Source organism: Chelonoidis abingdonii, chromosome 24 (genome assembly GCF_003597395.2).
Source record: "Chelonoidis abingdonii isolate Lonesome George chromosome 24, CheloAbing_2.0, whole genome shotgun sequence".
NCBI lineage: Eukaryota > Metazoa > Chordata > Testudines > Testudinidae > Chelonoidis > Chelonoidis abingdonii.
In genome coordinates, this window is record NC_133792.1 from 12142789 (window position 1) to 12154856 (window position 12068).

General features: G+C 39.3%; 1 protein-coding gene across 5 annotated transcripts in view; it reads right to left on the reverse strand.

Annotated features, from left to right (window-relative positions):
- Positions 1–12068, reverse strand: part of CDK5RAP2 (CDK5 regulatory subunit associated protein 2) — a 102243-nt gene that overhangs the window by 60725 nt on the left and 29450 nt on the right. For all 5 annotated transcript variants that reach the window (XM_032797926.2, XM_032797925.2, XM_032797927.2 and 2 more), the window contains 3 exons: positions 11233–11403; positions 10114–10287; positions 1980–2077 (listed from right to left, as the gene is read on the reverse strand). In XM_032797926.2, the coding sequence (XP_032653817.1) occupies positions 1980–2077; positions 10114–10287; positions 11233–11403 (443 nt within the window). The remainder of the gene's footprint in view (positions 1–1979; positions 2078–10113; positions 10288–11232; positions 11404–12068) is intronic.

The following is a 12068-nucleotide window of genomic DNA, read 5'->3' on the forward strand; positions in this document are numbered from 1 at the left end:
AGTGCCACATCAAAGTTAAGTACTGGTTACTAATATCACACCTAATCCCTGCAGTCTTGATGCTAAAAAATGGAGTTTCAGTGTTAGAAGTCATAACACAAGAACTAGGGGTCACCAAATGAAATTAATAGGCAGCAGGTTTAAAACAAATAAAAGGAAGTATTTTTTCACACAACGCAGAGACAACCTGCAGAACTCCTTGCCAGAGGATGTTGTGAAGGCTAAGACCATAACAGAGTTCAATAAAGAACTAGATAAATTCATGGAGTATCCTATCGGTCCATCAATGGCTATTAGCCAGGATGGATAAGGAATGGTGTCCCTAGCCTCTATTTGCCAGAAGCTGGGAATGAGCAGCAGGGGATGGATCACTTGATGATTACCTGTTCTGTTCATTCCCTCTGGGGCACCTGGCAGTGGCCACTGTCAGAAGACAGGATACTAGACTGGATGGACCGTTGGCCTGACCCAGTAGGGCCATTCTTATGTTCTTCAAATGAGATGTTAAACCAAACTCTCTTCTACATGAGTCAACTGACTATTCAAAAAGAAATCAATAATCCCATTACAGAAGGAAATAATCCCTGTTTTTTGACCACTAACTCCTCTCTCAACAAAACAGATTCTACTGTCTAAGGGCATGTCTACACTAGCAAGCTTACAGCAGTTCAGCATGCATGCAGCTGCTCTATGCCAATGGGAGAGCGCTCTCCCGTCGACATAACAAAACCACCTAAACAAGTGGCGGTAGCTATGTCCAGAAGGAGAGTGTCTCTCTCTGGACATAGCGCTGTGCACATGAGCGCTTATGCTGGCAAAATTTATGTCACTCATGAGGCAGGGGGGGGGAATGTCCCAGCCCTGAGTGACATAAGTTTTGTCAACATAAGACGTGGTATAGACATGGCCTAAAGATGTATGTGAGCAACTGTGAAATATATAAAGGCTATAATGCTTTGCTACGCACTCATTCCACCGCCAAAATCTTATCTAATTCATGCTTTGTAACACACTTTGAAATACCTTAAAGAAAACACATACTATAAAAATACAATCATGTTCTTTTTTAAACTTCCCCAAAAATCTACTTATCACCTTTGCTATAAATGTAAAGTTAATGAAGGAATTTTCACAGCCCACAGTAAGATAGGTAAGTATTAACTGTATTTTAAAGAAGGAGAAACTAAGGCACATTGGGCCAGATTTTCAGGAGGGATCAGCACCCTGCAACTCACACTGTGATGGTTTGGGTCAGATTTTCAAAAGACCTGGACCCTCAATGGGCTAGGTTCTTTTGAAAATCTAACCATTCATTTTGGTGCCCAAAGAGATTGTGGATACAATTTTCAAAAGCCTCTAAGTGATTGATTTTATGGGAGTTAAATTCACAGGCACTTTTGAAAATCCCAGCAGTGCATCTTTAGGCATCTAAATACCTTTGACAATCTGGCCCTAAATAACTAAATAATTTTTTTAAATTTTACCCTAACTGACTTGCCCAGAGTTACACAGATTTCTGTGGCAGAGCCAAGGTTAGAACCCAGATCTCATGTCTTCCATGCCTAGGCTTTTGCCACTAAACAATGCATCCTCTCATGATTTATTTATTTCATTTTATAGAAGTATTAAAACGGTGCCCTTGAGATAAGTTGCAGTACTTGTATTTTGATTTTTACATAACACACCACAAATCCCCCAGCCCCTTGAGCAATTCACAATCTCAACTGTTATAATTCTTCAAATTTGAAATGTTTGGAGGGACAAAATGAGCCTTCCAACAAATCCTGAAAATCATCAGACTGGGCTATTTTGGACTATACAAACTAGTCCATGCATCCCCCCTTTTAAAGGAGACATTTGGGGCCAATGCCAGCCCAGTGTAAAACCCATGAAAATCCACTGATTTGACTGTGGAACTGCACCTTCTTATCCAACTTGTAGCACAGATGACATTCAAGCAAAGAAGAATCATCATTTACCTGTCTGAGTCTTTCAGAGTCTTCACTAGAGTAGAATAAATGTGCTGCTCTTTTCTTAAAACAAGAATCAACTCTTCATATTCAGATTCTTTTTTTTCCTGAGTTAAAAATAAATTCATATTAATCCAAGAAAGTGATTTTATGTATGTGCGCATGCGTAAGAAAAATATATATATATATTTTCTAGAGATGACACTTATGTCAGTCTCTGTTTTTAAGAGAAGGCAGAAGAACAACTCGTGCTGGAGCAGCAGAATAGAATCAGAATTGAATCTGAAAGCTATTCATGCTACTTAAAAACAATTGTTATTAAGGAAGGCTAATAGTGCTCTGTTACTTACTTACTTACCATAAAACAGTCACATATCTAAGCAGTGGTTCATTATTTTTATCACAGTATACAAAATAAGCTTCCTATCCCCCTCCCATCCCCAGCCTCCTCACTTCCAAATGTTTACACGCTAAGAAACCAGGGAATATCTGCCAGGCAGCTATTTTGAGGGTTTCATGCTCCACTTTAGAACGCTGCTCAAAGCACAAGCACTGACTTTTTGAATTCCCCTGGGGTCTCCACCCCCACTCCACCCCAGGCCCCACCCCCACTTCACTGCACTCCTTCCCCCAAGGCCCACCCTACCTCCATTTCTTCCTGCCGCACCTCTTCCTGCCCACGCTCCTCCCTCTCCCTCTACCCCAGGCGCTTCCTGCCCACAGCTGAACAGTGGGAGGAGCTGATTGGTGGGGCCCACTGACAGGTGTTGAGCACCCACTAGATTTTTCCATGGGTGCTCCAGACCCGGAGCAGCCACAGAGTCGGCATCTATGGCTCGAAGAGTACTTGCTGTATTTTGGATAAAATTAACTTTCTATTGGCAGGGGATTCTAACAACAACTGGTCTATTACAGTGATTCTCAAACTTTTTTACTGGTGGTCCCTTTCACATAGCAAGCCTCTGAGTGAAACTCCCCCACCCCCCAATCAATTAAAAATGCTTTTTAAAATATATTTAATACCATTATAAATGCTGGGGACAAAGTGGGGTTTGGGGTGGAGGCTGACAGCTCACAACCCCCCCGTGTAAGAACCTTGCAACCCCCGAGGGGTCCTGACCCCCAGTTTGAGAACTCTTGTTCTATTATTTAAGAAAAGGGATTGTAAATGGCTGACAAAGGCTGAACATGTCAGAGACATGCATTCGTTGAGTCAACTTCCTGAACAATCAGCCTGATTACTATGAGTCAGATACTTAAATATCTGTTCCAGAAAAACAAATTATTTACCTTTTGAGAGCAAGAATTGCAGGCATGCTGTTGTAAAAGATCTACGTTTCCAGTATGTGCCTCAGAGAGATTTCTATGATTTTTGAGTTCTCAGCTGTCCCTTTCAGCAGGTGGCATACCTGCTGCCAGCAACAGTTGCTTGCAGTTACTACATAAAAATATCTGAAATATCAGAAGTTTCCCCATGCCCAGAACAGGAAGTAAGTGGAGCAGCTATGGGATATCAGTTGGCAAATTTTGATTTTCTAATGGTAACCACTGTATTTTCTGATCTTGTTGAGGGAGAGTAACAACTCCTAGTGCCTGTAATCATCCGTTTTCTTTTTTGACCAAAGATACAGAAAGCATAAAGCAAAAATCAAATCCTCCAGCTTTGTGGAGAAAATTAAGAGTTGATCTATTATAACATACATTTAGAGAACAAGAATTAAAGGTAATTCTGTCTTCTCCATATTACATCCACAAGCCTGGAAACTACATTCTCCAGAGACACTTTACCATTAGTGAACAGATCATTAGCAGAGGAGAAACCTACACTGTGGATTTCAACCAGCTGTTAGTACTCTAATTACAATCCCAAAGCAAAGCATTGCAACAAGGACCCAGTTACAGTAGATCCTCATTAATTCATACTACTGATGCGAAGAGTCGTTGCAAATTACTGAATTTTTCAAATTAACAAAGTAACCAATACAAAAGCAGGGATATTTGCAGTTTACTTTTCATTATTTATGCTAAAACTTCAAACTTTGCAAATATTCAACATTCAATTCATTCTATATTTTGAAAAATATTTTGATCCACTCAGACCTCTTTATAGGAATCTGCTTAACAGTGCTTACTAAGAAAAGAGGATAGGACATCATTTTAAAACCATAAGATCTTTCGGAAAGGGGCTATATCTTTATATATGTTTGTACTATGCCCTACCACAGTAGTGGTCCTCTCCTCACTGGGGTCTCTGGCCAATAGTGCAAGATTCATATGAAAGGGTAATTTATATCCACAAACAACGACGTATTCAGATTAGCAAGATCTACTGTATTTAAAGAAACATGGTATAATCAATAAAGTAAATACAATAAGAGGTAGCAGAGATGCTGACTCTCAACCAAAATTGAGTGCTGAAGACTAAAAGGGTAAATCTAGACTTCCAGTAGATGGTTAAGAGTCCCCAAAAAGTATCTTGTGAAAGCATATAGGAAAATTAATTCAGGTTGCCAGACATAGAGCGTCATACCAAAACTTTGGAATTGTAGTGTGTCAAGAACAAACACTAAGCATGGAGGTCTGACAATATATAGACCATGATTCATATGGAAAAGTTTGATCAGTGAACCAGTGGCAGAAGAAAACAACTTAAAATGACATTCCTGAAGCTTTAGTCTTCTCTGGAGAAATGCCTAAGGACTTTCAAACATCCATCTTGGTTGAAGCAAAAGTACGATCTTGGTGGAAAGGATGTAGAGGTGAGGGAATATCCTTCTCTGAACAAACAATATCCATCTTTGACAGCACAATTAGAAAAGAAGTTTCCATGTCTGTGTTGGAAGCTTCCTCACCTCACTGGCTGTGGTCATTATCGCCAGAAACAAAATCCACAGAGCAGCCGGGCTGTACAAGTATGTGAGGAGTTCAAGGGAAGGCTTCATTAGCTTAGAACTGACCATCCTATATCTCCTAGTACTGGGAGATTTCAGCAGAATAAATCCCTCATGAATACCAAGACCAAAGCTGTTAGAGAACTGAAACCTAAGCAGCATGTATATTATTACTAAAATGGCACATGTAGTTCAGACTAGAATAGTTTTAGGAGATATGAACACAAGCCTCATGGGACCAGTCAGGACTCTTGCCAGTTTGTTGTGACCTGTAAATTTAACTAGCTAGAAGTTAGATCCAAATGTACAAAAATGTGAAGAAATGTTGTTACTTTTACATTTCTGAAAATCAAGAAGGATGAAGCGACACAGCATGATCCACCTTCTCCTTTCCTGTGTACTGTTACTGTCACTCCTATATAAGGTGTAGGAGTGAATTATTCCAAGCAAATCCCCAAAGGTTCATGAAGAGTAAGGCAAATATGTAACCTACATCCTATCCTAGACTACTATGTTATCAGAGTTATTGAAACATTAAACCTCTTGACATATAGTGTTAGGGCAAATAAGTTAGTGCAGATAGCTGCAAGACACATAGGATAGAAATATTAAACTTTCACTACAAGACTATGTAAGGAGGCAACCTAATCCATTCAAGTCTGAACCCAAGTCTGAAAATCCATTGCTAAGTAGAGATGCTAGAGGACTTGGAAGGCTATTTCCATCTAAAGATTTCTTAAATGGCAAGTGATGGAAGGAAAGGATATACATTTCCACAGTAGGTAACAACAGCATAGTCACAAGATATCCCACTCCTCCTTCATGTAAGCAAGACAGTTTTCTAACAGAATCTAAGTCATTTGGAAACATCGGCAGGTTGAAGTCTGAATGATTGAGAGGAGGCTAGAACCTACGCTTCGCCACTGACTAACTCCTATGTGACTAGGCACCCAGAGAATGGCAGCTTCCTCCAAGAGTGCACTGAAACAAGCTCAGACAAATCGTGTGGAGCCCTTAGGAGAGCGGCGCTGCCAGATATCACCGAGTCACCTGCCTAGAGAGGAAGAATGGCATAACAACTGTTCCTGTTGGTGACTCTTCTTGGTACATGTTATATTCAGAACAGTTCGAAATGCCATACGGCTGAAGGCTTGAAGCACCAGTCTCGTTTTTCTGCTCTGTAAGGCAGAGCTATATATGCATTAGAGGTGTTACTCCATTAGCAGAAATTCCTGTATAGGGGAGTTAGTCAATGTGTAAATGCACTAACTATGCCCATTTCAATCATCAGGACACATGCAGGGTAGTGAACAAACGGCACATTTAAGTGTGATGACGCATGGACATCAGCCTCAAAGAGATGGTTCTTTTCAGCAATAAGCTCACGTCACCAAAATCAGGAACTGAATCACTTCCCTGGTAATGCATTTACAAGTTCAGCTTCAACAGGCTGAATGCAATGATTGCAATGTGCTCATCACAATTTAATAGACAAGACACATGTTTAAAAAAACAGGTCAACTGCATCACTTTCCATAGTCATGATGACTCAGAAACAAAGTGCACACCGCATCAATTTCAATAGTTGAGACACGTCTGCAGTACTGCAACAACTGCCTCAATTCCAATTCTCAGGGCACACATCAACAGCTATCCTCGAGCCATATCAATAGCTTTGGTGCATTGACTATAATTCTCTGACTACAGCAAATTAAACACCACAGTTGTATGCACACGGTATTCTTCAATTCCCTGATCACACAGTATTAACTCCCTAAATACTGACGTAATTATAACAAAAGACAAACAGTGAGCTTATGGCAGGATTTGCAATGTGCTTTGTGCCAGCAGAGAAGTCAGTTTTACCATGGGGGTATCACCTAACGAGATTTCTTATTTCAGCATCAAGTGTTGTATAAAGTAGCTTACTTTCTTGGAAAGGTGCATTAGCACAGAAAAGCTACATTACAATAATTATACAGGTTTTATTTACACCTACAAAATCAATTTAGACCCCAGTTACTGAAGCACATGCTTTACAAAATGGGAACCCTGTTTTAACACCAGAGCCCGGAAGCATATCTAAAGGATTGAGCAAGAGCCTCATCTCATAAATTCTGCTGCTTTTGGTTCGTACTAAATTGAACTGCAAAGTTGGAACAACTGAATTAAAATACATTTGTGTGACAAATGGCCCCACTAACATGGCTGTATGGCGAGAATGGGGAACAGGGCATTAAGTACAGAAATAACAAATATTTTCAAAATTACATAGGAGTCCATTGCATTTCTGCATTCTCTAGTGGTAAACCCCACAATGCATCATTCTGAGACTTCACAGATATCAGAGGAGTCAGCAGTTGCATGACTAACCTAATTACCAGTGCACACATTCGCTCCCTCTCCACTAGCTCACTACTGTGGCTCATGAATCCAAACTTCAGTTAGAAACTGCCTTTTATCTCCCCCATCCTGGCCAAGGCATCCAGCAGTGCTTCAGATGAGTTGCTTTAAAATTTATCTTTACTTTTTGAAAGTAAAAAGATATTAAAAGCTAAGTTGCAGCACCTCTCAAATTAGTTTCTTAAACTTTAAAGCAGCAGCTAGGCTAAAATATGAGATTTAGTGTCTTGGATTTATTGGTGATGAGATTCCAACTGCGCACTTGGCTGGGAGATGGTGCAAATCAGACGGCTGGGAGAGGCCAAATCAGCCAATGGGAACACAGCTTTGGATAATCAGTGTCCAAAGATGTACTATTAATATGCCATTATGGGCTCTTCCAGGGTGCGATCTTAGATACTGGTGGAGCTGAGAGGAGAATGGGTTTTGATTAGGTATTGTTCTCAGTCAAGGAGCGAACTAGCACAAGAGAATGGATTAGTGATTAGAAGTTGGCATTGGGTCATTACTATGCATAGCTCCATTTGTCATTGTTCTCGTTTCTGGCTGTACACCTGTATGGGATGGTAGGATTGAAGAGGGGGCAGTTAGTTTTCATTTTCATTAATTCTATGTGAGTCCACCATTGTAGCATCTTACTTTTTCCTCATGGGGGCAGCTATGTGAATGAAGTATAGTCGGTTTTGTTCGATGTGTTTCTCTTGCAGAGAACTAGAGGCGCAAAATCTCTGACTTTTCACAGGTTTTATTTTTTCTGCTTATGGGTTTGCCGCATACTGTAGCCAACACTGATACGTTTTACCACCCATCCACTAAGTCCCAGCCTGTGCTTATGTGACCCCTGCTAATTCATTTTGGGTTTGCCCAGGGCAAATGGTGGTGTTACCCCCATAGGGAATTAATTCAACAGTCTACATAGCACAGCAGGTGTATGTCCTTAAGCAGGTTTCACTAATGAATGGTACACTGTGAAACAAGCGAAGTGATTACTGCTTCATTATTTGTAAGTGGCTGTGCATTTCTTGTTGATCTATTTAACTGGCCTTTTGGAGATTTGAATTTAAACAGTTCTCGGAAATAATAGGAAAAAGACAAGAAACTTAATGTGTGCCTTCAGATGAAGCCTATTTGTTCTCTACCTGCACATGATAAAAGCACTAAAAGAACAAAAACATACATTGACAGAGACAGTAGGTGATGTCTCACAATAGGATTAAAAACTTACACATCTGTATGTGATTGTTTTGCTGGTACCAGAGTACTATATATAGTAACCAAAATGTATATACTGTGATTTTGTATTATGACCTCAGGTTTCTGGCGACATGTATAAGCCATCCTAACTCTTCTTTATATTGTCAAATGAAACAGACTGCCACGTTATCTATCCATCCTCCAGTTCTCATCACATGTCCCCACTTCAGAAGTCTCTGTACTAGTTTCGCTTTTAACTTAGTACAGTATTCTTTCCTTAAATCTGCCTTCATTTCCACCTACATCTCCTGCCCCAACTGTACACAAAAGTCTTACTTGACTGCTCCTTTTGTCTCCTTTGCTCACTCAACTTTGTACACTCTTTCCTCTTCCATGTTAGAAGTACACCAAGCTCCCTTCTCCTCCTCCTTCAGTAACATGTCCAAAAACCTAAATGTTCAGTGAAATATTCCAGCCATTGTGACCATACAACTCTCTGTTCTGCGTTATTCAGAATTTTGCCTGTTTGTGCCTTCACATTTTCAATTGTTTGGGACACAGACTTGTATTTTCACATAATTCACTAGTGTTCGGTGCAGAGTATGCTTATGGTACTATGTAAACCAGGGGTAAGCAACCTATGGCACGTGTGCCACCTTCGGCACTCGAGCTGATTTTCAGTGGCACTCACACTGCCCGGGTCCTGGCCACCAGTCCAGGGGGCTCTGCATTTTAATTTAATTTTAAATATAGCTTCTTAAACATTTTAAAAACCTTATTTACTTTACATACAACAATAGTTTAGTTACATATTATAGACTTATAGAAAGAGACCTTTTAAAAACATTAAAATGTATTACTGGCAAATGAAACCTTGAATTAGAGTGAATAAATGAAGACTCGGCACAGCACTTCTGAAAGGTTGCTGACCTCTGATGTAAACAATAATAGTAATATACACTTTTCAGACTACGAAGTCAGCTATTAGAGAAAATATATGATGAAATGATTAATCAAGAGCTGGTTTCTTTCCTCCTGCCACACAAGTTTCATCAGTTGCACAAATTATAATAATCCTGAACTGAGTTAATTTTAATGGGTTAATCCTGGTTTACACTGGCTAATTCCATTACCCTAAATTATAATGGGTTGATTCTATTACCCTATGTCACTGTTTCTCAATTTGTTGATCACAACCCCCAAGAGGTCAAAAACGGTCACAAGTATTGAAAATTGTATTATGTTTCAAAGCAAAGAAAAACTCACTCCTCTACTCCCTTATCCTTCAAGGTCATGTATTCTTTCTATCCATCTTGTCTTTCTAAAAACCTTGACCTGGACCAACATGGTTACAAAAGAACCGCAAACAGCATCTTGAAACACACACAACGTAGAGCCATTGTTATCAAAGATGCACTTTTTACTCTTACATAAACTAAAAGACCCCTTTTATAGTATGTTTTTACCCTCCAAAATAAGGGCTGTCAACCTGAAACGATTGAGAAACACTGCCCTATGCTATATAGGTTCATTACAATTTACCTGATCCCACCTTTTTAAAATCAATGGGAAAATCCCCAGTGATTTCCAAGAGGAGGCAGATCGGGCCCAATGTTTCTATTTATCTGTAGAGGCCAAGGTTTAGTGAAACTTACCTCCAACTCTTTGACAATCTTGATGATTGACTGCTGAGACTCGGAAGCACATTTTTCCTTTATTAAGTCTTCATTCATCAACTCAAGATCTTCTTTAGCTTTTAAAAGGTTTTTACACTTTTTAATAACTTCTTGAAGTTCTACATCCTTTTCTTTAATTGCTGCATCGAGTTTCTAGCAAAACAAAATAATGCATAGAATGAAAATCCTGCAAAGGTTAGTATTACTAGTGAAAAAAATGTATAACAATTAATACAAAACTTCAAAAGCAACTTGTTTCAAGTACATTCTTTGTTGTCTGGTGGAAAGTCCAATGTAAGACCACAACAGGAGAAAAAGATAGCATATTGACCCTCTTTGATTGCCATTAATGTCCAAAATGTTCAAAATTCTTTTATATCTAAATAGTTAAATTAGGGAGCATAGAAAATGCCAAATTAGCAGCACTGATACACTAAAGTATGATACTCAGTTTGGACTCAACCCTGTAAGATGCAAACACCCTCAATTCCTACTGACTTTGCTAGAGAGCATCTTTTATCCACAGAATACCTTTAAGCACTACAGGCATCCCCAGAGCTGCCCAACAATGTCCCTTAGCCCCGGTTTGAAGAGAGTTCCTCATAAGGATGAGAGAGCAGTTCAGTATTCCTTAACTTCTAGTTTCTGGGGAGCAAATTGAAACAGGTTACCAAGGGAGGGTGTAGAATCCCCATCACTGCAGGTTTTAAAGATGAGGTTAGAAAAAAACACCTGTTCTGACTTAATGTGAGAGGATGGATCTGGTGACCTCTCAAAATCCCTTCCAGCACTACATTTCTATGAATACCCTAGATGCTTTGGGAGCTTTTAAAGCATCTTGTTACAACAGCAAAATCTCTACATGAACGCTTGCAAAGCTTCCTCCCTCCCCCGCCCTAAATTTCATAAATCTGAATAAGAACTCCTGTTGAAAGCCACACAGCTATGTATCTATTCTGCAAATACAATATTATAAAAAGTAGAGGATTATCATGAAAATCAACAGCAATTCCAAACAAAAATGGGATTTTGTAATCATTCCTCATACAAAATCAAGTGATAAGTTTTCATTTTTCATTTCAGCTTAAGTCTACCTACCTGAAGCAATAGATCCTTTTGATTGACACTGTCTGTTAGTCGCTTGATAACTAGTTCTTGACTCTGCAACTTCTGATTGCTTTCACTCAAAAGAATATTGTAATGATGTTCCACTGCTTTTTCTCTCTCAATCATTTCACCATGTAATTTCTCTAGCTGATTTCTAAGGTCCTACAAAAAGATGAAACCGAATATTTAGAAAATCAGCTTCATAAAAAACTTGAGTGACAACCCATGTTATTAATTTAACTTTCCATTGCTTTAAATTACTCCTATCACTGAATGTTCTAAAGAATGTATCCAAGTCACTGTCTTCCTTTTAGCATCTTAAGAATAAAGTTTAGGCAATAAAACTTTAAGAGTGAGGTGTCAATACTGTCTTACATTAATCTATGGTATTATTGTCTTAATGCCTTTCCTTCAGAATGACTGGACTCAAAGGCAGCAGAAAATCTCTTTCTCACACACACACATTTTGTCACTGTCAGTCAGCATGAACACTCATTTCATAAATCAAAGCAATTTTACACCTTTGCCAGAAATAGGAGAAAATGGCTTAGTGGTAATGCAGTTTGTCATCTTTTCCTTCTTCCATTCACACCATGGAAATCCTCGCACTAAGGTTATTTTACTAGTTGCTCTTGCATTAACCAAAAGGCAGACGTGTTAAAACATTTCCCTTCCCTTATGGCATGAGCTTTAGATACCAGCCAGGGAAGAAAAGTTAGTCTTGTGATTAAAGCACTGGAGTGGGCTCCATAATTGCATCGTGTGTGACCCTCACTTACTCTGTGCCTCAATTTCCCATCCATCAAATTCATGTCCTGTCTATTTAA